At 38.7% G+C, this 27,864-nt stretch overlaps 1 protein-coding gene across 2 annotated transcripts in view; it reads right to left on the reverse strand.

The window, feature by feature from the left end:
* The window catches only part of CNTNAP2 (contactin associated protein 2), a 1,948,817-nt gene that overhangs the window by 898,675 nt on the left and 1,022,278 nt on the right, over window positions 1–27,864 (reverse strand). For both annotated transcript variants that reach the window (XM_027075690.2, XM_053217934.1), the window contains one exon: window positions 8,208–8,357. In XM_027075690.2, coding sequence (XP_026931491.1) covers window positions 8,208–8,357 — 150 coding nt within the window. The remainder of the gene's footprint in view (window positions 1–8,207; window positions 8,358–27,864) is intronic.

Raw genomic sequence — 27,864 nt, forward strand, 5'->3', positions numbered from 1 at the left:
GAAAGTACCAGTGATAAACAGCCTCAGGGTTAAAACAATTCTTGAAAGTCAAAGAGTTTTTATAATTCCATGATTTTTGTTATTTGGAAAACTACTTACAATTCTGTCTTAAATCTGAATATTCCCAGTGCAAGCCATTCACAGAGCCAGAAAAAAAGTTAAGGTGTATAGACTATCATAATAACTCTAATTAGACCGAATCCCAGCTCTAAACAAATTTTATTTCTAGGAGATATATAAAGGTCTTAGGAATTTGGGGCTACATAATGAATACGTTCTTATCTCCTACAGGGAAACAGTTTCTGATGAAGTTAATATATTCAATTTCAATGTGCAATTCCCTTCCTCTTCTCTGCCCCTTTCTTTTATGCATATAATTGGAAAACAAACTAAAACAACCAAAAGTACTTTGGGAATTAGATTGAAAAAGAAATGTGTCTCTCCTTATTAATGTCCTCATGATGGAAAGAGAGGCTTAAAAATGTACTTTTTTTTTTTAAGTGGGGGGATGAATTTGCATAGAATCGCAAATAGTGATCTAAAGACTTACATAGGTAAGTAGTTGTTTTTGTACAATCAAGTCCTTTTTAAGAAATTCATAATTGAGAAAGTTTCTAGGTTAACTCACTACATTCAAGGATGGGTCAACTCTCTAAAGCTGAAAGGAGAAAAACAATATAATGCTTTAGGTAATATAATAATATTGTAATATTGATCCAGGGTGAAACAGTAAAAGCACAAGAGGAAGAAAAAATATATACACACATATATTTATTATACAAAAGTTAATTCATGGGTTTGGAAGCAATTAAAGAAAAAATGAATTCCAATTATTATATATATAATGCTAGCCAATCCAAATCAAAGAAACTATTAACAATTTACAGGAATCTCGGAGGTTCTAAGTTGTGATTTCCTCATCTCTCATTCTGAGATTTAATAAATTGTTAGTTGATCATAAAAAGTTGACTCCTGCTATTTATAATATTGAATTTGTATTTCAAAGGGATGCATATTCCACAAAAGATGGGGAACTCAAGTCTTCCAACAATAAATCATGTTCAGCACTGTGTAAATGTGGATGATAGTGAGCTTTCATTTTATTTGTAAAAAGACAATAAATAGCCTATCTGCTAACCCCTCCAACCTCAGTGTAGTTGGGCCATGGATGGGACAAAAAGCAGGAGAAGATTATGCTCAGACCATACTTTCAAGCTGACAGTACATCCACTAAGAGACTGCACATGAACTAATATTTTTAAAGGCCATTGCGGGTGCCTAGTTAGCCTTGTCCTCCGCTTGTCTATTTCCGAGCGGCACTGTGCTCCCTCCAATAAGAGACAGATTGGAATTTCAGTTTACAAGAACTGATTTTATTTTATTTTTAATGTTGTTTTCTTTTTTGAGAAAGGGGGGGTGGTGGTGTGCAGAGAGAGAGGGAGACACAGAATCCAAAGCAGGCTCCAGGCTCTGAGCTGTCAGCACGGAGCCCGACACGGGGCTCCAACCCAAGAACTGTGAGATCATGCCCTGAGTCGAAGTCGGATGCTTAACAGACTGAGCCACCCAGGCGCCCACAAGAGCTGATTTTAAATCAATAGATTCTTGACCCTTGTTAAATCCTGAAGGTGATATAGCAAAAGAGCATCTGGCAAAGACCGGAGAGATTTGGGAACCGAGTCAGATCCCATCCAGGCAACCCAGGAGAAAGAGAATGCAGGCACATGGGAAAGTGAGGGGGGAGGTCATGGTTGATCTTGGAGGAGGGAGGACAGGTCACTGCACAGACAAACACATTCAGTACTGTATGATGCACATGTCAGAACTGATTCTTAGGGAAACACTGCCAAGCGGACCCCACTGAGTAGAAGGGGAAGGAGGATGGATGTGTGGGACAGACTTTCTGTCAGGCACACCGGTGTTATCCTTGACTCTTCTGAGTGTATATATCCCACCTGTGGGCAAGTCCTGTTGGCTTGACCTCCAAGGACGGATTCAGAATTTTCATTTCCCATCCCCTCCACTGCTATCACCCAGTCTCTACCTGCCTTTATCTGGATTATTACCATAGTCTCCACTGTGCTCCCTCATTCGATTATGCTGTTTTCTGAAAACGGCATCCCAAGAAATGTCAATTAGATCACCCCACTCCCCTGGTCCAATCCTCACATGCCTTCCCATTTCGCTGAGTGTAACAGACCCCTCACAACCCAGCCTCTGAGGGCTCACATTCCCAAAGCCATGCTGGCCTCCCTTCCTCAAGCACTCCACTCCCTCAGCACCTGGACACACACTTGCACTTACTTTTCTCTCTCCCAGGGACGCTCTCCTCCCGTATGTCCTCACCCCCTTGAGCTCTTGGTCCAGAGGCCAGCTTCTGGATTGAGGCTGCCTCTGGCCAGCTTGTCAGGTGACAATACTCAACACCCCTCTCCTACGGACGTCCCATCCCTCCCCTCATTTACTGTCTCCAAAATACACTCATTTTACCAATGTGTTATCTTGACTGGAATGTAACCTTTTCAGAGCACGTATTTTTTCTAACGTGTGCACTGCTCCAGTATGGGTAATAATGCCAGGTTTTAGTAAATATTCACCAAGTGAAATTATTTAAGTTCTGGCTCTACTACGTATTAGTCATACATGTAAGTACGCTTGGATTAAAAAAAAAATTGCATTTGATCAAATACAAATTATTTTCTCTTCCAGACCCTGAAGGGTTATAACTGCCAAATATGATAGTGGAATACCAAACATGATAATGGCCATTCTATGTGAGCACAACCAGTATCCCTGACCTAAATTTTTTGAGTGTGGGACATGTGGCAGACGCTATGTGGGGATGAAAAGTCCTCTAGTCCCTTGTGCATATAAGTAGCAAATGTGTACTTAAGGGACTATTGATTAGTTTATTCAGTGAATAAACAGACATTGAGAACCTACCCTGTGTCAGAAATTTTATCTAAATATTTGACAAAGTATTTAGCGATGGCTGCACTATTGTATACATTTACAGAAACTCACTGAATTGTACACTTTAAATAGGTGGGTTTTAGCATTTATCAATTTTATCTCAGTTAATGTGTTGCAAAGAGAGGGAATAAAAGAGGTAACCTTAGAAAGTATGAAATGAAACAAAGTAGAAAACTAAGCATGTAGAAGACTTGGAAAATATAACTGGAAAACTATAAAAGGCAGTTTCTGGTATTCCCTTATCTGTACATTAAACCAGACACTTGGTTATCATTTTATTTGATGTCTTGAATCCAGGATATAGAAAACCCTGTAATGGGTAATTTTATGTGTCAACTTGGATAGGCTATAATACCCAGGTATTCAGTCAAACACGACTCTAGGTGTTGCTGTGGAGGCATTTTGCAAATGTGGTTAATGTCTATTATCAACCAGCTTTAAGTAAATGTAAATAACTTTGATAATGTGAGCCTTATCCAACTGGCTGAAAGGTCTTAAGTGCGAAACAGAGGTTTCCCTACATGGAGATCAGAGCAGCTATAAAATTAGTAAGAGAATCATGCAAACAATATAAGATGACAACTTTATAAAGGTCACACACATGTTGCTGTGAAAGCAAAAACTCAATCCCACGAGGGTGCAGATTGGTCTTCTTTTTGGTTATGGCATATGGCCAACATCTAGCATAATACGTGGCTTATGTTAGGGGCTCTGTAATCTCTTTGGATATAAATGAATGAGCTTGGATCCCAGTTCTATGACAAAAAATATAAATGAAACCATCAAAGTATGTTTGGAAGGAAAGTCGTTGAGAGCAGTCACCCCCTTCCAGAAAGATTGGCTCTGGAACTTTCTTACCTCTTCTCTCGTCAGCCCACAGCTCCTTTTCCTTTCAAATAAAAGCAACAGGATAATACTAATAATAATTAAAAAAAATACCAACCTGAGAACATTTAGAAATTTACAAATCCTTCTATATCTCTTATGACCATGGGCTCTGACCTGTGTCACAAAGCCTATTACCAGGTAAGCAGTCAATAAATACATTTCCTTTGACTATTAAAATTAATGAAGTGTTATCAAAAGTAATTCCAGTTGGGTGGTAAGGGAAAAAAAATTAAAGTGACCAAAATAACTGCTGCTGAGGAAACATCCCAAATGAATAATCTGTTTCTTTTTCTGTTTATTCCCAAGAAAGAACAAGGCAAAAGAATTCTTGGTGTTTAAACATCTGATCACGAGTGTTACAGAGGAGAACTAAGACGTTCTCTGGGATTAGCAAGGCACAGGCATGGAGAGATAAAGCTCCACGCTGGTAGGAAACAGCAGTAAAGAATAGAAGCTACATGACCAGGGCTTTACTTCAAAGGAAACAAAGTGTGTACATGTTTAGGAGCCTGTAACTGAGTGATGAGGCCAGCCAGCCTTTATTTAAGGCTTTCACCTCGGAGGAAAACAATCTGTTTTTTCCCAAGGAGGAAGGAATGCTTTGATTAGTGCAGAAGTTGGTCAGAGCCTTTAGATGAGCACGCGGTCTCAAGTCTCAAATCCTCCTTGGAAGGGGCTGTCCTTGAATGAGTTAAATAAAGACTCCAGATGGATTAGAAAGGGAGTCAGCATTTAGCATCTCCTGGAGACAGACCCTGGGTTTAACAGGTTATTCTATGGCCTTTTAATGGATGAAGAAGCAAGATAAATTATTAAAATGATCTTTCAACTAAGTGAAACCACAATCCCAAACCAGATATGTATGTTTCAAAGCTCATATTTTAGACCTTTTCACTACACTAACATTTAAGATGTTTTCATTATGATATTAACAACTAATTTAAAATTTTTCATCACAGACAATAGGAAGGTGTGTGTGTGTGTGTGTGTGTGTGTGTGTGTGTGTGTGTGTGTGTGAATTACAATCCAGAAGTAGCTATCATTCTAATCTGAAAGCCACATGCCAGAGGCGGTCATGAACATTCTATCAGACAGGCTGCAGCCATTCCAGAGACGGCTACTTTAGGATTTCTCCTACCTATTCCTCTCATCAACTTACTAAATGCCAAATTGGGTTTTATTTGGTGAAATTAGTGCTTTGTTAATCAGTATAAATGTTAGAGAAATGTTAGGAAAGATATCTCAGTGGTGAAATTAAAGATGTTAAGTTTATGAAGCTTGACAAACCATCTCTCGCAGATACCTACAGCCTGTGTGAAGATGGCATAAGACAAGGGCACCTGTGACCTGAAGCCTTGGGGATGGTTCTGGAGTCTGGATTGCTTAACGATCCTGTGCCAGCCATCAACTTAGGAGCCTTTCTATGGCTTGCCACTGGCTGGGTGTAGCTGAATCCCGCTTCTAGAATACTGCTAAAGTTGCCCAGAGAGAACATTTTTTTTTCAAGGTGTAGCAAGTCAGAGAGCTAGGACTTCACTGAACTCACAGAAGAGTTGGCATTAACTGCGTTCATTGTTCCAGCTTGCTAATAAAAATGCTCATTCGATACATGTCTGTACGGGCACCAAACTGTGGCCTGTGACTTCCTATTACTGTTCTATGGTGGCTAAGCTATACAAGAGTAGCGAATTCTCACTTATCTCACTTTCCAGTGACTGATGTTGTCTTTCAGAAGAATTTGAAAGATGTGCATGCGAATTGGCTAAGGTTGATCTCTAATTCTGTTCCTCAAGATCATTTGTGGAAATGAGAAAAAAGTTGAAGCTTAGAATTCTTTTTTTTCCCCCCAGCATTCTGCATTGAGTTCTAGGAGAGGGGGCCGAGAATTCAGAAATGTAACAAGTTCCTGGTGCTTCTCATATACTTCAAGGATTGAGCTAATGAATATATAACCAAAGATGTGTCATGATCATTTGCTAATAGCATTTCCCAGAGGCAGACCAAAGGCCCAAGAGAGAGGAAATATGCTCCTGACCACTGGGGTTGAAAACCAAAATCTGTAAAGCAATAGGAAACAGCACACTATAAAGCCCTCATAGCTCATGAACGTTGTACCTTAAAATTGTTGGTTGCAGCTCTTAAGCTTCCCATCTGGATGGAAAGAGATCAAAACTCTGCTCTGACCTTAGGCTTTCGGCATGCTCATCCATGGCCAAAGATATTCCACTGTCATTTGGATGGGTAGGGATTATCAATAGCTTTCCAACTGACTACTGTGATCCATTTTCTATGTCAGCAATGGAAACTGTTGGCCAAAAGCCCATCAAATTAAATACGTTTTTGCAGGAAAACCAGTTGGGGTGTTGGGCTGCTTTTTTGCACATCAGTAAGCCCTAGTTTATTCCCTCATAAAACATCATGTCTGACTTTCACCCATTCATGAAATATTTATTGAGAGCCTTTTTGAAGACGTAGTTTGAACTTCCAGTGAACACAATGGAATATTCAAGAAAGAGAGCTCTAGCTCAGGTCTTTTGTCTCTGACTTGTCACCCTTCATTGTATCATGATGTATAGGGAGAAACACCCTGCTACAGGAGTCTGAGGTCTGGAGTTCCCTTGCTGACCACACACACAGTGGCAGGTCAGTAGAGCTCTGTGGTCTTCTATTTTTTCTTTTCTTTTCTTATTTTTTAATGTTTACTTATTTTTGAGAGAGAGAGACAGAGTGTGAGTGAGGGTGGGGCAAAGAGAGAGGGAGACATAGAATCCGAAGCAGGCTCCAGGCTCTGAGCTGTCAGCACAGAGCCCGATGTGGGGCTCAAACTCACAAACCTGATCATGACCTGATCATGACCTGAGCCAAAGTTGGATGCTTAGCCGACTGAGCCACCCAGGTGCCCCTTCTATTTCTTCTTTTAAACAACTGGAAGTAGAGTGCTTGCCTTGCTTATTTTTCTAAATTTACCAATTCATTCATATTTATTGGTCATCTAAATGCCAGGAATTTTTCTAAGGCCTTAGACGATACAACAAGGAATAAGATATACAAGATAACTGGTCTCAAATAGGCTTATTCTAATAATAGAAAAATATATAAATATAGTGATATATAAGTATTTAAATAAATACATGTGATTATTAATAAATATATTTTCAGAGGCAGATATATGTACACCTATGTTTTTTAAAGTTTAACAAAGCCTCTTCTAAGAAAGCAATTTTTCAGATCTCATATTGAGTGATTTAGGATGAGGAGACAATAATGTAGTGAAAGATATATTGATTTAAACAAAACACCTAACATTTTAATAAAAAGATGTCCCCACATTTCATTAATGATTTAAAAAATCTGTCAGAATACATTTTTCAAATTAAAAAAATATTCCCAGGCCCATGCTACACTTTTTCACATATATTAGGATTGACTGTTTTAAGAGAACCTTCTTTTTTACTAATTTTTTCATTGCTTAAGAGCCAAGGTATGTGTAATAACATGGCTTTCCTATAAGTCGACCTGCGGTCAGCAGCCTCTAAGATGTTCTCATTACACGTGTCCTCAGGTAACCCCCTACCTTTAAGGGTAGGCTGGATCGAATGATTCACTTCTAACAAACTGTGTATAACAGAAGTGATGGCATGTCACTTCCAAGACTAGCTTAGAAAAAAACTTCAACTTCCATCTTGGAAACTCTCTCTCTTTTTTACTGGCTTTCCCCTCCTCTCTTGGCTTGAGGAAGACCAGACCCCCAAAATCAGAGACATGTGGAGAAGAACCAAGGTGCCCCAGACAACAACCAGCACCAACTGTCACCCTAGTGAGTGTACCTTCCTGGAAACACTCTCGAACCCAGTCAGGGCTTGAAATGATGCAGTCACATCTAAATGATGCGCTTGGGTATAATAACCTCATGAGGGACTCTGAGTCAAAATCAGCCTGCTAAACTATTCCTGAATTCATGATCTAGAGTAATTGTGAGACAATGTTGTTTTAAGGCACTAAGTTTTGGAGTAAGTAATTACATGGTAATAGGTGACTAATACATAACCCAAGGACCTGATTCTTGAAGATAGTATTATGAGAATGAATGGACTCAGAATCTCATGCTTTACAGTTTGAATATTTGAATTAAACTAGAAGAATATGGTGACATCATGACATCATATGAATACCTTTATCATGAAGAAGCATAAATTTGCCACTCGCATTTCAGGTCACAGAATAAGAGTTTGGTCTTCTTCCTGAGATCTGCTGAGTCTACTGAATTAACTATAAATACTTCATAATCGAACTTCACTGAAACTCTAACAGCGTATTCGTTAACCAATAAAAAATGGCGGTCTTACCTCCAAAAAAGTACTTCTCGCCGGTTTTAACTTGAAGAGGACTGTTAGTTCGAACTGCTGAGGCCTCATCTCCATCAATGGTGAGAACAGCAAAATTTTCCTTGGCTAGGAAACGAACTTCATGCCACTGTCCATCATTCAACCCAGAACCTGTTAAGAAAAATAGTAAATTTATTTTCTAAAGATTGTACAGTTTAAAACAACCTTCAATATCAACAAGGTCAGATTTTACCTTTTTTACTGGTAAAAATTTATATATTTTCATCTAGAAAAATTCTGGGCTATTTGCAACTGATATCATGCTTCTTTAATATCATAAGGGATTTCATCCTCCGTTGGAAAGATAAGGCAAAACAACCAATCAGTAGGAAAATAATTATTCATGTGCCATTGGTAGCTGGGAAAGTGAATGGGGTAAACAAAGCTGTTTGGGAGGTGATGATGAACTATGAAAAAATTTTTTTTGACATTTATTTATTTTTGACAGAGACAGAGCACAGGTGGGGTAGGGGCAGAGGGAAGGAGACACAGAATCTGAAACAGGATCTGAGTTCTCAGCACAGAGCCTGACACAGGGCTCAAACTCACAAACCATGAGATTATGACCTGAGTCGAAGTCAGATACTTAACTGACTGAGCCACCCAGGTGCCCCAGAACTATTTTAACTTACTTATTTTATGATTAGGTTTACCAGAAGCCACTCTCAGGTAAGAAAATGGGCTTATAACTTTTATCTAAGTCTCTTTCTGTTTTTAAGAACTTTTTTTGTACTATTATTTTCTCTCAGTAACCACATCTGACAAGTAGATATACATAGTTTATAGAAATGAAGAACTAAAAACATACGTGAATATGTGCTAATTAACCACTAATAAACATGAGAAATAATACCAGGGTTGTCTGGTCATTTATAAATAAAGTTTCTTTATAATGAATTAGGTTACATTTAAACAACAACAAAAACCCAACAAAAATAAATTAACAGCTCCAACCCTAACAACCACGTTCCATTGTTGCTTAGTACAAGGCTCTTGGGAAACAAACATTCTTCTAAGCTCTCCATTAGACAGACAATGACTTGAAGGTTTTGTTTAGTTTGTGTTCATGTTACAAAGAATAATTATAAAATTAAGGCGTAGACAAAGAAGATAAGCCACTGGACGTAAGCATCTGGATAGAATTTATGAAACACACAGAGAGACAGAAAGAAGTCTAAGAGGGTCAGAGTGACTTTCTTTCAACCTGGCCTAGGCTATTACGGCAAAGGTAAGGGTTTTTGGTCCAGTGTACTCCAGACAGAATACTTTAGCATCCACAGGAAGAAGTTACTTGGAAGATACACTGCAGATTCACAAAAGGCAGAGAGGCCTAGCAGGTAGAAGCATCTAAGAATGAAGTCAACCAGGGCACAGATGACAGCTCCCAGCCTCTGATCAGAGGTTTACAAATCAGGTTAGGGGCCTTCGCTGGCCTGCTGCCATCTGTTTTTGTGGGGTCTGAGAGCTGAAAACAGTTCTCACAACTTTAAGGAGGTGAAAATGCATAAAAGGAATAATAATAAATTACATGGGAAAATGATACAAAATTGAAATTTTAGGGCCCACACACGGTTTTGTTGTAATACAGGCAGGCTCGTTTGTTTACATACGGTCTTGATCTACAAAGACAGAGCCAAGGAGCTGCTGCAGAGACATGTTAGTCACTCACAAAGCCTAAACTATTTATTGCGTGGCCCTCTGCAGAAAAAGCATAAACTGGTGGTTGGCTTATGCTATTAAACCGAAATCCCATTTAAAATTTTTTTTTTAACGTTTATTTATTTTTGAGACAGAGAGAGACAGAGCATGAACGGGGGAGGGGCAGAGAGAGAGGGAGACACAGAATCGGAAGCAGGCTCCAGGCTCTGAGCCATCAGCCCAGAGCCCGACGTGGGGTTCGAACTCACGGACCGCGAGATCGTGACCTGAGCTGAAGTCAGACGCTTAACCGACTGAGCCACCCAGGCGCCCCCCGAAATCCCATTTTAATGAAAAAAATTAAAGTCTGTTGGAGCTTCTAAGATGGTCACATGTATGTAACATTTATTGGTGTTATACTGATAAATATCATGACAAATACCCACACTGCAGGTATTTCTTTTTAGGATTAAAAACATTTTTTTAATGTTTATTTATTTATTATTTTTTGAGAGGGAGGGAGACAGAGCGGGAGCAGGGGAGGGGCAGAGAGAGAAGGAAACACAGAATCCGAAGCAGACTTCAGTCTCCAAGCCGTCAGCACAGAGCCCAACCTGCAGCTCGAACTCCCGAACTGCGAGATCATGACCTGAGCCAAAGTCAGATGGTTAACCGACTGAGCCACCCGGGAGCCCGGTTAGGATTCTTAAATTTTAATTTAGTAATACATATTGAGCACATTTTATTTCAGTGGAGGAAAAGAGAAAATCTTGGCTTTAAAGTAATTAATACCGAATAACTTCCAAGTTATGAAATGCATAATATGCATAATTGTATATATATTTTTTTGTACTGTGAAATTACTATGTAAATGTAAAGTCTTATTCTAAAATTAAAACCAGCTAGCTGTCAGACAAGTGGTAGTGTTTACTGAAATATTTCCTTCTCCAGTAGGTAAACTCGGGGCTCTCCCACAGAACAGATGAACACAACACTAACATTTTTCTTTAGAGTACAAAACTGGGCCTCGTGCTGATTAACCGTAGAAGCGCATGGTTTTGATTCTGGCTTTTGTTTTTGCCTGTATAATGTGATGAGCTCTGCTCTGAAATGCAATTTTGGCACACGGATCCCGAGGACATCAATGCTACAAAAATGTCCAGTCTCACAATTTAATTCTAAATAATCACACATTCAGACAAAGTCACATAGGAAACACCATTAGCTGACAGATCTTCCTGTTCTAAACAGTAGGGCAGACTTGCCTTTCTAAAATTTCCTTTGAACATCTCTTCATCCTACAATTAATTTGCAAACGGACATCATCAGCTTAATTGTTCACAACAAAAGGTCTCTTATTTCAATCAGAGAAAAATTAAAAGGTTACTTTATTTTTTTCAAGAAACTTAAATACTAGAGGAATTAAAACTTAGATAAAAGCAGTCTGCTGATGGCAGCCACTGCTGCATTTCAGTCTACACTGTGATTTCTATTCATTTCAATTCCAATTATCATTTTGAATTTTTCATCTTCAAGAGGTACGCCTTAGCAATCTATGATAGGAATGGGTTCCCAGATACGAAGTTCAATCCTTCCATGGGAAAAAAGGATGATCCACTCACCCAAAAGAAAATATGCTGCTTTTTAAAAACTTTCTTCAGACACATGTTATAAAATATAATGGTGGGAAGTCTTTTTTTCTAGAGCAGAGTCTAATTGTGTTATTTCTGTGTAGGGAAGTATTTAAAGATACAGCGTTCTAAGCTCTATAGGCTACTCACTTTGACAAGTACTTGTGTTTGATTTGTTTATAATTCGCACAAGATGTTTTAGAAATTAGTATTTAGAACTGCCTCAGGTAAATAGGCAAGAGAACTGAATTTAACACAGTGTAAGCATCCCATAGTTAATCAATGGCAGAACTTAGAACTGAAACTCCTCCCATCTGGTTGCAGAGGCTCAACTCTTAACAAACAACAAACAGAAACAAACCAGACAACAACAAAACAGCTTATAAAACCTCTGTGCATCCACCATCAGAACTCTTATACTATGCGCGCGCGCACACACACACACACACACACACACACACACACAAATCCGAAGCAGACTCCGGTTTGCCACCACACCTGAGGATGTCCTTGTCCCATGCACCATTAGGATATTATATGATTCACAGATCACCCAGTTTCCTTTGCCAACTTTCAAGCATATGCAGCATCAGATTTTTGTGGCACCGCAATACCCTACATGTCTTTTAGTATTTTCCTGCATCCTTACAATTGTATTTAGAATCAAAATTTTATATTAAAAGTATGAGTTCAAATACACATTTTCTCTAAGGCATATTAGAATAAGCCCATGAGTGTTCATTTAAGTCATTTCCATACTTAGTGAAACTCTGGTTCACTCTTTTTACGTTATAAGCCTTAAAATTAAAATATGTGACCTCTCCTGTAAACTTTCTCCAATTTATTTTTTACCTTTATCATTTCCTGGACCATCTGTGACTTGGAGGGCTCAGTACTGAATGAGTTTTGCTTCAGAAAAAGCTATAAGGAACGGCGTCTTTAAGGTATTTTTTTTTAAATAAACAATTTTGTTTGGCAAATTTTAATTCATATGAAATGGAACATTAATTAAACTTAAGAGCCTTTGGAATTCAATATACGAAATTCACTTAGACCACCACAGTCAATCAGCTCATTGTTGTAAGACAGGTACTTGCAATAAATATCAGTACATTTATTCAGAGAAAAAAGTATCATCATCTCAAGCTTTATTACAAGTTTGTGAGTCATAAACAACAAAGACCAAATTAAAACACAGGATTAAAACAGCCCTTTTATGTGCTGTTAAAGACATGCTATTCCTCCACTCTCTGTGCTAGAGTCAATGAATGAAGGAAGATTCCAGGAAACGGACCGGAGACCCATACTCCTGGAGGCAGGGGTCCTGGTGTCTGCACAGTGGCTCGGGACCAGACCAAAATGAAAAGGATGCTGGTCACTGATACTTAGAAAAGAGACCCCTGGCTCATATGGCTAACACCTCCTGAGACACAGCAAGACAGCAGAAAGACAGAAAGCAGCATGAGGATTAGGAAGATTAGGAGGACTGATCCCGGAGCCAAGCTGCCTGCATTTCTCTGGCCCTCTGCCAGCCTGGGCACTTTACGCAACCACCCTGTGCCTCAGGCTTCTCTTCTCTAAAATGAAAATAACACTATCCACTTCACAGATTTGTTTTGAGGAGGAGATTAATTAGCATTTCTATAGCATTAAAACAATGCTTGGCACCTAGGAAGCAGTATATTTATATCCATATCATTATACCAAAAATTTTTGGGGGGGGCGCCCGGGTGGCGCAGTCGGGTTAAGCGTCTAACTTCAGCTCAGGTCATGATCTCACGGTGAGTTTGAGCCCCGCACTAGGCTCTGTGCTGACAGGTCAGGGCCTGGAGCCTGCTTCGGATTCTGTGTCTCCCCCTCTCTCTGCCCCCTCCCCTGCTCACACTCTGTCTCTCTCTCTCTCTCTCAAAAATAAACAAACATTAAAAAAAAGGTTTTTTTGTTAAATTTTTAAGTTTTGATTAGTCTCATTTTATAGAGAATGAAGCTAAGACTTAAATTTATTATTTTGGGGGGAGTTATGACCTCACAATTACAAATATTGGTGTAGTTATTAAGTAAACCCTCTAGGTAAGATGAATAGAGTAAGTCTTAATGTGGAAATCGTAGATATACACATACAAGACCACTAAAAAGAAGTGTGTCCTAGCATTATGCTAATGGGCACTTGGAACTTAGAAAAATATGTCAGTGACAACATTAGATGCACAGAAATTCCTGGGTACAAATAACTTAGAGGTGATGGTGACTTGTTCTGCATAAAGGTATTCGATGACTCACAAAGTTAGGACACAGACACTGATACCAAAGCTGCATATGAAGAAATCACAACAAAATTATATCCACAAACTGAGTGGAAAATAAGCTTCCTACATTATTTATGTATGTAATTTTAAGAACACGTAATAATTACATAAATATTACACACACATTCACTTACAGTACTAAGAGCTTTTTCACGCAAGTTAGTTAAAAGGCTCTCTTAATCATCTTGTTGAAAAAATGGGGGACCGCCCTCTATTTGGGTCATATTCTATTCAGGCACACATGGACCAAGCCCTGTAAGAGGCTGAGAGAGGATGAGAGCCCAGGAGTGTCTGACTCAAGGACCCACCCACAGAGGGCCAGAAACACATGATACACACAGCAGCCATTCGGAAGTCAGACCATCTGGGCACAAATCTCATTTCCGCCCACCTACTGTAGTCAGACCTTGTACCTCAATCCCCTTACCTATTAAAGAGGACTAACACAAGTGTGTACCTCATAGGGTTGTCCTGATGATCCTGTGAATCCATTATCACGTAGGACAGTGCCTGATACATAGTTAGCACCCGGTACATAACTACTCTTTCTTATTCAGCCCGCCCAGCTCTCCAACTATCAACTTGGGTTGTTAATTCTCTAAGTGTTCATTACCATGAAAGGATTAAAATTTGGTTTTCTTTATGAACAAATCCCCTCCTCGCCCCCAAATAAAACCCAATCATGCAGTATCAGTGGTGAGGAATTTGGGAATTTGGCAAAGTTGCTGATTGTATCTCTTATTAATATCAGAGTCAACAACTTTCAAGCTAATTTAAGCCAATTTTGAGCTATATAATAAATCGGTCTTATTCTTTCATAGTTACAGGTCTTCTTTCTCCTCCCCAAATTATGTATGTGTTTTAACTAGATTATTCAATAGATATGGTTCTGAATGTCTGTGACATACTCCTCAAAATTGAATGGAATTCCAAGCAAGGACTTCCCATGACGACTAACTTTAAGACCGATAAAAACAGGAGTACATATTTTCCAAAGTTTTTTGTGTTTTAAAAATATACCTTACTGCAACATTTTTTATGTAACTTTATTACATAAATTAATTCATAGCAATAAAAACTTTTCAACTACATATTCTAAAAGAAAATGGATCTTTTTACCAAGAGTTGTTTTTTTTTAATTATTTTAATGTTGATTTTTGACAGAGAAAAGGAAAGAGAGTGTGAGCAAGGGAGGGACAGAGAAAGAGGGAGACACAGAGTCTGAAGCAGGCTCCAGGCTCTGAGCTGTCAGCACAGAGCCCGACGCAGGGCTCGATCCCATGAACTGTGAGATCATGACCTGAGCCAAAGTTGGACGTTTAACCGACTGAGCCACCCAGGTGCCCCTATAAAGAGAGTTTTTAACCTAAAACTAACATCTTTGAAACCCTATTCCAGTTTCTGGTCCTAATTTTTTTTTTCTATAAGATAACTAAATTGCTGTATAATATTTTCTCTAACATTTCCCTAACTTATAATTGTTGGAAACACTTGTTTTGGAAGTAAATGCAGAATGTTAATGAAGCACATTCTATCTAGGCTGTCTTTCTAATGGTATTATTTTTAAAGTAAGGCTCTTGAGGTGGTTGTGCTGATTGAACAAGAAGAAACAGATGTTCCTCTTATTAGAGACAAGAAGAAAAGACGAGTTTAATGAATATTGAAAAAAAGAAAGCATTTAAAATATAGTAGCAATCCACCATGCAACATCTGTTTGAAAGGGCTTCAAATAAAATTACAGCGACTAGAATTTGAAGGCTTTTGCTCAATATTCAATATTCTCGGAAAAATCTCCTAGGATATGAATCCATCTTTAGGCCGTTGTAAGGCCAATGTGCTACTGATAGATCCCGTAAGTTCTCAGTTACCTATTTATGCAATAAAAAGAAAAAAAAAGGAGGTGGTATTTCTATATAAATGTACCATGCACTCTTTCTTATATTATCTGTAAATTCCGTATCATAAGGAACTTGACACCATTTAGTCTTGCTCGTTGGTATGTGCCATATTCCAAACCACATTATAAATAAAATCACTTGCGGTCAGATAGAACACGTAATAAGGTGCTCGGGCAGGCCAAAAATTCCTTCATCTTCGTAAGTTGAAGGATCTGCCAAAGGCTTTCTTCTACAGGTATGGACTTAAAGGCCACTTTGAAACAGGTCTTCGTCTTGAAAGAGCCACTTGATGAATGGAATCTTTAAGGTAGATAAATAAGTACATAGAGGAGAGCACGTTGCATGACATTTTTTATCGCTGGGTTGCTAGTTATCAGAGAAATTAAAACCGCAATGACATATAATTTTCTACCCACTTCGGGGGCTAAAAACTAAAAGAACTAGCTCGCTAAGATCAGGATCAATTTGAACCGTTATACATTGTTAGTGGGATATAAAGTTGCACAACCCTTCGAACAGTTCTTTGGCAGCTCCACGGCATTTTGTTTTTTAACCAAGTTAAACGCACGTTAATCCTATCACCCAACAATTTCCCTCCTAAATATTTACTCACCCTGATCAAAATATATGTTGCAAAAATACTTGCACAGAAATGTTTTGGCAGCTTTATCAGAGGCCTACACTGAAAATAATTGTATAACCACACGGTGCTTATTCAAACAAGGAAATGCTAAGTAATAAAAAAGAATCAACTGGTGGTACGTTTTTTTGCCTGAAAGAATGTAGAAGAAAAAAAAAAGGGATTCGTGAAGTGTCATTTTTTGCAAGTTTACGTATTTATTTTGAGAGCGAGTGAGCGAGTGCACGAGTGAGCGAGTGAGCAGGGGAGGGGCAGAGAGAGAGGGAGAGAGAGAACCCCAAACAGCCTCCATACTGTCAGCACAGAGCTCGACGTGGGGCTCCATCTCACAAACACGAGATCGTGACCTGAGCTGAAGTCGGACGCTTCACTGACTGAGCCACCCAGGTGCCCCAATGCTGAATGAATCCTTAAGTATTACATTTCAGAACAGTAAAACTAACCTATGGTGATAGAAATCAAGACAGCAGATGCCTACGAGAGAGGGGAGCAGGTGGGAATGGACGGTAGGTTCAGAAAGAAACTCTCTGAGGTAACGAACACATTCCATATCTCAACTGGAGGTTGGGCACCTACGTATAAATATCAGAATCCACTGAATTGTATGTCTAAGATCTGTGCATTTTACACACAGTTGATCCTCATTCACGGATTCAGTATTTGTGAAGCACCTACTTGTTAATATTTACCGCTAACCCCAAGTCAATACGTGTGGTATTTTGGTCATTCACGGACTGGCGCATGCACAGATGGAGGGGAAAATGGAACCATCCAGTCCAAGTTCCCAGCTGAAACCCAAAAAGGCAGCGTTCTGCCTCCTTGGTTCAGCTGTCATCCTGCAACCAACTGTTCTTTCTACTGCATATTTAATAACACATTTCCTGCAGTTTGGTTGTTTTCAGTTGTTGTGTGTTGCTATTTAAAATGGTCCCTGATGGGTGAAGTACATGAGGAGGATTAAAAAGGACACTTACCACAATGAGGACTGAGTAATGTATAGAAGTATTGAATCACTATGTTACACACACACACACACACACACACAACAACAACAACAACAACAACAATAAATAAATAGCCCCTGAATATAGTGAAGTGCTGTTTAGCATTCCTAACTGCAAGAAAAGTATGCATGTTAGAGAAGTTTCTTTCAGGTACAGGTTAAAATGCTGTTCGTTGTGAGTTCAATGTTAATGAATCAATTATATGCATTAAACAAGAGAAGTTTAAAAAGAAACACACAAAAGCAAGGTTAGGTACTGATCAGTTGATGCAAATGTTGTGACCAGAGGCTTGCAGGAATCCAACCTTGTATTTCTTGGAGGAGCAATAATTCAGTATTCACTAATCCAGTGTTGGCTGTGACTAGAGAGAATGTAACTACCATGAATAATAAAGAAAACAACTGTATGTAATTTCTCCTCCAAAAATATTTAAACATTTTTAAAAAGAATTGACGTAATGGTGATACTCACTTTTAAGATCAAATGAATTTTATTTGAGGCCTGTTTTTTGCTTTGTTTTCTGAATTATCAAACAAGAAACCTAATGTATTGCATGCCATTATTTGCTCTTAAACAAGAAAAACCCAACAGGACTATATTACTATGTTGAACTTTTAGAGGCCAATACTTTAGAATGTTAAAAAATCAAGTAACTCCAACACTACATTTTCATGTAAAAATCTCTAATAACTGTCTTAACCATTATTGATTCCCAGCCAAAAGCTAAATATCATTATACTTCAAAATATCTTCTTCAAAGCTTTATGATTACTCTTTGGTCACTTTTCTCTTGAGATAATCTTCCAAAGAAAGTAACTTTATTAGGACTATGGCTATGCAAACACTCAATTTCAATAAATATTATCAATCCAGGACTCTGTACTAATTCTGACAGATCTATTCATTCATTCATCCCTTCATTCATTCATTCCAGTATTTGATCCTGCCTTGAATATAAAATGTAACACAAGTTTCATTGAGTAAGAAGTTATTGCTAATTCCAAAGAGGGTTCCAAATCATAAGACTTCTGATTAAAGTACACATAGAGAGAAGGCCAAAGGTACATGTCATAGAGCAGTGAAGAGTCTCTGTGTCATTCACGCATGGATTCAAATGTAAGCCACACTCCCCAATTCATCTATAAATATATACAGTACTTACTATTTCCCAAGCACTATGTTAGCATTAAGATATAGAAATAAGTCAGTCAGAAATGGTCTCTGCTGTAGAAAACTCTAGCTATTTTGTTTTGAGGAAATTACTAAGCCTCTCTGCAACTTGGTTTCCTTATTTTTAGAGGAAGATGTAATACTGTGTCAGAGAGTTGCTCTAAATGACTCATGAGCTATAGGGTGTGTGACTCACCTGATACTCTCAATAGCTAGTAGCAGCTTTTATTTTATCACTATTTTTGTTACATGTGTACAAAGACAAATACATGTATGTATATACAGAGAAGGTACTTTCAAGGTTTTACAAAAGGCATATATCGCATTTTGTAGGTTGTACATATATCTGCATATGGTAGATAAAGACATTATTGAGAAGTGGTGTTTTATATGAGTTTGGGGTCATAAGGAAAAGGTTTTTATAAATGTTTTCCATCTATAAAACAAGATGTACTAAAGAAACAGGAACTCAGAAAAGCATACTGGAGGGAAAAAAGATGCAGATCACCAAGAGACATCACATTTAACATGGGGTGTATCTTATTCTAGCTTTGACCATAAATAACAGCGAATAATGCAGATTACTTTGATGCTACGATGGAAGAAGGGTGAAAAGTATAATAGGACAAGATGATGACAATCATCATCTCCTAAATTCTCTGATTTCTCTTAATGGGGGAAACTCGGCAGTCTTGTCTCTTTAGCCTAACTTTCCTGAATTTAAGGAAAATAACATGGAGATTCACCTCCACCAGCTTAAGCTCTCCTAGAGCTCTACTTCAAGGAGTCATGTTCACTCGTTCACTCATTTGTGGGTCTCCTACCATGTGACTGGCATTGTTTGAGACACCAGGATGTACCAGTGAAGAAGACAGACAAGGTCCTGCCCTTATGGATCCTCTATTCTTGTGTGCACAGGCAGACCACAGGCAGTAACTAACAGAGCTAAATGCAGTTTCAGGTATGATAAAGGCTATAATGGAAATAAAACGGATGCCGTGATGGAGAGATTTGTGGGACTAGATAAAACTGTTTGATAAGAAGAGAATCATCTGAGAAGGGGACAGCAAATTTGGAACCTGAAGGTGAAGAGGCCAGTCATGTGATGATTTGAGGCAAAAGCCACGAGGGAAAACATGCCTGGTGTGTTAAGAGACCCAGACCCTAAAGTGACTACAGTGGTGAGGGTACAGTGGTTAGGGCAGAATTGAAGAAATGAGAGCAAACAGACAGGCAAGTGAGGGCTTTGCGAGTTCTAATTAGAACATGAAATATTAAGTGTGACAGGAAACCTTTGCTATGTTTTATGTGGAAAGTGCCATGATGATGTTTCCATTTAAAGGGTATACTCTAGCTACTGTAAGGTGAATATGTTTAGGGAGGCAAGAGTGACCTCTTAGAAGGCCTGAGATGTGGACAGAAGTTAGCGTTAGAGAAAAGTGGTCAGATTTGTCATATAGTTTGGGGATACCATTGATGGGTCTTACTTGTTAATTGGTTATCAAAAGTTTGAGACAGATGAAGATTTGTGACTTCAACAATGGAGTGGAAATGAATGTAATTTAAATAATGGGATTCTGGGGAGGGGAGATGTTCCATTAGACATGTAAGGGGACATCCATTTGACATGGAAGAAGAGATGTCAGGCAAGTACTTGCATATTAGGGTCTGGAGCTCAAGAAAGAAGCAAGGTCTGGAATTAGAATTTGATGTCGGAAGCTTAAGTCATGAGCCTAGATAAGACTATGTAGAGAGAACATGGAGATAAAGAAGAGGGTTTAGTCTGGGTCTTGGAGGGCTCTGAACTCAGGAGTTGCAGAGGGTGAGAGGCCAGTAAACAAGACTGAGAAAGAGTAGCCAGTAAAATTGGAAAGAAGCCAGGAGAATGTGGTATGAAGGGAGAGAGATTGTTTCAAGGAGGAAAATGTCAAGGAAGGAACGAATGCTTCAAGTAGTGTTTCTAAGCTGTCGAGTAAAACAATGACACAAAGTGGACACTAGATTTGGGAATAACAGAGTTCAACAGTAACCGGAATGGGGTGAGGCTGACATGGCAGGGGAGGGGGGCAACGAGGGACAGTATAGGGTCCCTGAATAGTTTTGCTATATAGGAGGAGATTTCTGAATAGTGGTCTGTGTTGAAAGTCTGAAGAACATTATAAATCCTGTCCTAGGAAAAATCCTTATTCATATACCGAAAATTTGCTTATAATTTCAGGGGTTTAGTTTCTATCTCAGGTTAAGAACCTGATTTGTATAATCCACCATCATTTACTTGCATCACTGACTTTATTGGGCAATGAAAATACTATCAATTCATTTATGCTTTTCAGATTCAATACTTTTCTTACATTCTAGTGTTTCCATTTAATGACTTACTGGTTATAGTTTTTGTTCCTTAAATTATAATTAAAAATTATTTTTTAATGTTTATTTCTGAGAGAGAGAGACAGAGTGAGAGCAGGAGAGGGACAGAGAGAGAGGGAGACACAGAATGTGAAGTAGGCTCCAGGCTCTGAACTGTCAGCACAGAGCCCAACGCGGGCTCGAACCCACGAACCGTGAGATCATGACCTGAGTCGAAGTTGGACGCTTAACTGACCGAGCCACCCAGGCACCCCTCCTTAAATTATTTTTAATAAATATGCCAGTTAATTGGTTTTAAACTTAAATATTCATTTTTATCTCTTATACTATTTTGTGTTTGCCTTAAATAGACAGTTGTAGTCGTCAAATGATGACTGCACCATTTTGGGGAAATAAGTTATCATTATTATTATTACAATTTATTTCTTAAATCTAAATTGACTAAGTTGTATCTAGTCCTTTATCTTCCACATTTGCCCCAGATAAATTGCAATTTCCTACAATTTCCTCTAAAGGCACAAAATCATCCTTGTTTATAGGAAATTGACACTGTCCAAATGGCAAGGACATTCAAATCAATTCCTCTTTCTCCGAGGGCTTTCCTACTGGAGACACTATTCTTTAATAGAAGAATAAATATGATGATGCTGGGCCCCAAGAAGCTTGCTTTATTGTGACCCCCGGTGAGATTTAAATATCTTTACATGTATTTTTATACTTTCTATGAAACATTTCCCTAGATCTTATAAAGCTAGAGTTGTATGGAACAGGAGAAAATAAATGAAAATTAAGCAGGGAAGGCAGAGTGCAGCGGAGGTGGTTTTGGTAGCCCCCTGGCAATCGCTCTTTAAAAAGAGGTGCTCTTCAGTGTAGGCGTTCTCTTGTTCTCCACAGCCTACCAGAACGTGCTGTTCAAGGTCTGTTGACCCTTACCTTCCGGGTTGGCATAGCCCTACTAGAGAGGTGAATATCAGAATGATTACAGGGTACATCTGTCACCTATCTCTTCCATGCCCCAAAGGCATACAATTGCTGTCCTTTGTGCACATTAAGGAGAAAATGGAGCTACCTGATGCTATTGGTTAATGACTGTTTCCTTACTGTCACGTCAGCATTTCCTTACTGTCACGTCAGTACAAGAAGAGTACCTTCAAAAAAGAATAGGAGACTGTCAATGAAGATAATAATGGCAATTTTGCCTGGGTTAGTCTGTGAACCCATGTTCTCATCTTTTCTACTTTTTGATAGTACAACAAATAAAAAGCTGAAAATTAACATTGCCAGAATTTAAGATTGGTTTCCTTTACCACTACATAGAATCACAAAATTCTCTCCTTCCTTCTACATATTTTTCCTAAATATGTTGGTTTTATAATAATCACAGAGGACTGTGAATTTAGGTGGGCTTTGATTAAAATAAAGCATTTTTATATCTATGTATCCTGGGTGATCCAGGGAGAGAACTGTTTTTAAGATAAAGAGGTTATCCAGCCACACAGAGGCTCAGAAATTCCTGAGTTCAGAGAATAATCATGATCAGATTCCTGGCATGAGACAGACATCTTAAAATATTATGTTCGGGTATAATCCTTTATAATTTGAATATGAATCATTATTTTTAAATTGCATCATAAAATGAATAATAAAACCACCGTTTCTCATTTCAAGTAATTCCGTATTATCCCCCCTTAACTGTTTTTATACTTGTCACTGAATAATTTTCCATCCTTTATCAAAGACTAGATAATGTACCTAGGCCATAGACATAGGCAAAAATACAGTCCCTACCCTTTACAAGTAGTTATTTTTCTGCCAAAATCTCTACTGCTTGTTTTACTACATGATTCCTAGCGTGAGAGGCAGCCTCTGTGCATTTCAGCTCAATGGTGTTTCCTCCAACTGGACTACTAATGAGCACTGAAGCACGAAGGGCACATCTCCAGACGTTTATGAACTAGTCTCTTCTGCAATTTTCAATTCAACAACAATCCTTTTTAAGTGTCAACTGCCCTTTGGTAATTTTTCTCATTCTTAGGGGCAAAATAGGAGTGGAAAAATGCTACAGGTGAGCACACTAAAATAATATTTATTCTAAAACTAACATTTCACATATATTTAGATTACAAATGTACTCAGTCTATCCCTTCTTGTGGATTTGAACCTCTATGTGGTAGGCACTGGGGAAGATTAAAAATTAAAACTAATATTTAAAAAATAACATTTTGGGGGCTCCTGGTGGCTCAGTGGGTTGAGCGTCCGACTTCGGCTCAGGTCACGATCTCGCGGTTCCTGAGTCCGAGCCCCGCGTCGGGCTCTGTGCTGACGGCTCGGAGCCTGGAGCCCGCTTTGGATTCTGTGTCTCCCTCTCTCCCTGCCTCTCCCCTGCTGACGCTCGCTCGCTCTCTCTCTCTCTCTCTCTCTCTCTCTCTCCCTCCCTCTAAATAAATAAACATTAAAAAAATTTTAATAACATTTTTATCATAGCATACATTTCTGAAACCACTGATTTAATTTTTAGTATGCTGTCAGGGACTAGTACTCTGCACATAATACCAGTATGCGTGCATTTGTATATATGTGTGCACAGATACGTGACATTTGCTACAAGATCATTTTAGTGCAGTGTGACAAACTGAAATAGAGCGGGCTTCACATTTGGATAGCACACACACTACTATTATGTGCGAACATCACCCTGGTTCTCTGGCCCAGAAATTACCAGGAAAATGAATGATTCATACCAGCATATGACAAGACTCCTCTCCGCTCCAGACACCTAACTAAGACTGAAACACATCGAAGCGGTAAGGATTACAGAAAGCGATGATAACGGATCAATTTGAAAAACAAAACAAAACAATGTTATATAGATGTTATATAGAGCACATTAATTGTGTTGCATATTTTAGTCCATAAATCTTCACTTGCTCTGCTGGGTAACTCTAAACATTAAACACAACGCTCACAGACTACCCAAAGTAAATAAAGAGACTTCACCTGGGACAAAAAGAGAAGAATCCATGCTGAAAATAGTCTAAAGTCATTTTTGTACTTTATTTTATTTGCTAATTTCATGTTTATTTAATTTTGAGAGAGAGAGAGAGAGAGAGAGAGAGCGCGCATGCACAAGCAGGGGAGGGGCAGAGAGAGAGAGAGGAAGACAGAATGTGAAGCAGGTTCCAGGCTCTGAGCTGTTAGCACACAGCCCGACGCAGGGCCCGAACCCACAGACTGTGAGATCGTGACCTGAGCCGAAGTGGGACGCTTAACCAACTGAGCCACCCAGGCGCCCCACGTTTGTACTTTAAATAGTAGAATTTTATACTTCAGATAGAAGGTGGGAGCTACAGGCAGCTTCATGGAATCTTGGGGTAAGTGGACAGAGGACCAACCTGGGAGGAGCATGTGCCATCAAAGGAAACATAATCTTTTACTGATTTAATTTTTTTAAGTTTATTTATTTATTTTGAAAGAGAGAGAGCACGCGTGAGTGCACAAGCAGGGGAGAGGCAGAGAGAGGGAGAGACAGAATCCCGAGCAGGCTCTGCATCATCAGCACAGAGCCCAATACGAGGCTCCAACTCAGGAACCTTGAGATATCATGACCGGGACTGAGATCCAGAGTCGGAGGCTTAACCAACTGCACCACCGGGGCGCCCCAATCTTTTACTGATTTAAATCTGAAAGGGAGGGGCGCCTGGGTGGCGCAGTTGGTTAAGCGTCCGACTTCAGCCAGGTCACGATCTCGCGGTCCGTGAGTTCGAGCCCCGCGTCGGGCTCTGGGCTGATGGCTCAGAGCCTGGAGCCTGTTTCCGATTCTGTGTCTCCCTCTCTCTCTGCCCCTCGCCCGTTCATGCTCTGTCTCTCTCTGTCCCAAAAATAAATAAACGTTGAAAAAAAAATTAAAAAAAAAATAAATCTGAAAGGGAATTCCTGGCCATTTTTTTACAGTGATTTAACCTAAGTAATGGAGTCACAGAAAGTACTGGAAAGCTAAAGATAGAGGTAAGGTTTTTAACAGGAGCATTTGTTTCTTCTTGAAGAAATTCTCTAGAATACGGACAATGGGTTAGGAAGATGTCATCCAGTGATATCCCACAAAGGGAATTAACTGAGGGAATTCATGGTAGATTAGATGCCATACAGTGCTAAAATTCTGATATAAATGAGCATTTATCACTTTCTTATTAACAGAGCATGTCCTAGCTAAAGATAACAGTAGTGAAATCCATAGATAGATTTTCTTTCTTCAAGCACAATTCTATTCTTTAGTAGTTATTTATTGAACACTGCTTAGCATTGTTTGCCGAATGGACAACCTTCTAATTAAAATCAATTACAGAATTTAGAAGCAATCTGGGTGTTGGTCTTGATTTGAGTGTTAGTTACATAGGAGTGTTATTCAGTTTGTTTGTTTTAAATTACTCATGGTCTGTGCATTTGCTATATAAACATTGTATTTCAATGAAAGTTAAAAATAAGACAGTAGTGTATATAATGTATAACCTAATTAAGTATCTTAAAAATGTAGAAAGGACTGAAGGCACTTTTATTTAGTGTCATTACACAGATGTGTAGAGAAGCCATCAGAAACTTATGAAGCATTTACACAATTATAGAATATTAAAACAATAATCATCAAGAAAAAAAACCCTGATAGCTATCAATGCCACTAATTTAACATGAATTGTGGTACAGAAGAACAAAAGACATTATTGGGATCTAGGAGAAGCTGTACAAAGACTTCATACAGAGTCTGAGGGGGACTTCAGAGCACTTTCAACAGCTTTCAAAGGTAATGACACTTTTTAAATTATGTCTAATTTCATTTCTATACTTAAAGGCTTTCTCTTCTTTAATTAACTTATGAACTATAATTACAGCCCTTTCATGTCCCACAGATAACGGGAAATGTAAACTGTTTCAATTCACAGAGGAAAAAAAAAACCAAAGAAATGAAAAACAAAGCAAAAAAAAAAATCACTGATATGAAAATACTTACTTTTTTTTTTCTTTTGCTTTCTCTCAAAATGGTATAGAGTCTATCATCTTCCTTTCACTGAAAATTTGTCTCTTATGGGGCACCTGGGTGGCTCAGTCAGTTAAGCGTCTGACTCCAGGTTTCAGCTCGGGTTACGACCTCACAGTTTCGTGAGTTCAAGCCCTGCATCGGGCTCTATGCTGGCAGCGCGGAGCCTGCTTGGGATTTTCTCTCCCTCTTTCTCTCTGCTCCCCACCCCCCCCCCACTTGTGCTCTGTCTATAAATAAATAAACTTTAAAAAAAGTTCTCTCTTAGGCTCTCTTTGTTCCCATTTTTCTTGAGCTCAGCATGACTTCATCTCTTAGAAAGGTATAATCAGATGACTCAAATATCCTAACGTTCAGATCCTGTAAGCTCACTACCACCATAGTTCATTTGGTTGGAAGCTTCTAGATTGTTTTTTCTGCTCTCAAATATCTGGGAGAGAATATTTCATCAAAAACCATGGCTCACGTTAAGAGTGATTCTCCATGAGGGGTCAAGACCTTTGGTGGCCAGGGTCGTAAGTTTGAAAAAGTATACATCACGTGAGAAAGGAAATGCACGTGGCTATTAACTGATCTATATAGAATATGTAATATCTATATTATATAGATACAGATATAGGTATCTAGTATATATTCTACATACTATACTCTCTCCAGAGAATATATTTCAAGACTAATAGCTAAAGCCAGTGCCCCCTTTATATCTAGCTCAGTGTTTAACAAGCGTGCTAAGCATTCACACCCACTCACAAATACCCCAAGTAAAGCCACAGTCTCTGAAAACGGAGGAGGAAGAAGGAAGCACAGACTTCAGGGAGAAGAAGGTGGAACAGTAAGCCAGCATTAGGTGAAAAAGCGGTTCTTGGGAGCCTCTGAAGTACCTTAAAGGAGACTTTGGCTTCTAACCTCTCCCCCTTTGAAAGAAGGGGTCCTGTCCCTCCTTCAACGGAGACTTCCTGGGAGACCTCTGTGTCCACAGGTTTAGAGGGTGGTGAACTCCAACTGCCTGTAGCTAAGCTGCCAATGACCACCCAGGTCAGAGTCAAGAGAAGGAGCTCTTGGTCAGTTCACTGAAAACCAGTCTTCAAAAATAATTATCCAAAGAACCAATCGGTGAATGGCTATTCCACCAAACTAATCAAATTTACCAATTTATTGGGTGACTGTGTTAAGAAATACTCTTCTCGAATATATTCTACGATTATGGGTATATTCTTCTTATGAATATATGTTAAATATATTCAATAAATGTGAATATATTAGTAATATCTTAAGGATTATTCAATCTATCAAAAGCTTAAGGGTCACAGGTTTATTCTTTTAATGAATATATTCATGAAGAACATATTCATGAGGAATATAGTTATGAACCAAATCATCCCATGAATATAGTAAAAGAGGATATATTCAGTGAATTCTTCCATTCATTTATTTAATACTATATGCCATGCCATGTCCTAGACCCTACGGTTACATCAAAATAAAAATCTCTGACCTCATGGTGCACAGATTCTTAGTACATCTATTGTCTTTAAAGAAGGATAATCTTTAAAATAAGCTTTTGGCAAATAAATTTTGTAATTTTGATGAATTCAACTGTTCCCAAGGGAAATATTCATCAATGATATTGGGGACAGCCTACATCGAACGCTTGTGATCTGTTATAAAAATCTTGCACCAGAGGTTTATAATATTGTTCTTTATCAGCTTTTATTGGTTGTGAACTAGGAAGAAAGTTACACGTAAACATTATAGAACAAATAACTAGTCACACTGGTGAACCAGAGATATTTCCGTTTTGAAACTGAATCAATGAGCAAATCAAGACTCAGAAAGATAGGAAACTTGCAAATATCAAGTACTAAGTTGCAAACCTGGCATACGACACAACTTTGTGGATTTCAAGTCAAAGATTTTCTCCCATTTTTCCCAGAA

This window comes from Acinonyx jubatus, chromosome A2, assembly GCF_027475565.1.
Source record: "Acinonyx jubatus isolate Ajub_Pintada_27869175 chromosome A2, VMU_Ajub_asm_v1.0, whole genome shotgun sequence".
Lineage (NCBI taxonomy): Eukaryota > Metazoa > Chordata > Mammalia > Carnivora > Felidae > Acinonyx > Acinonyx jubatus.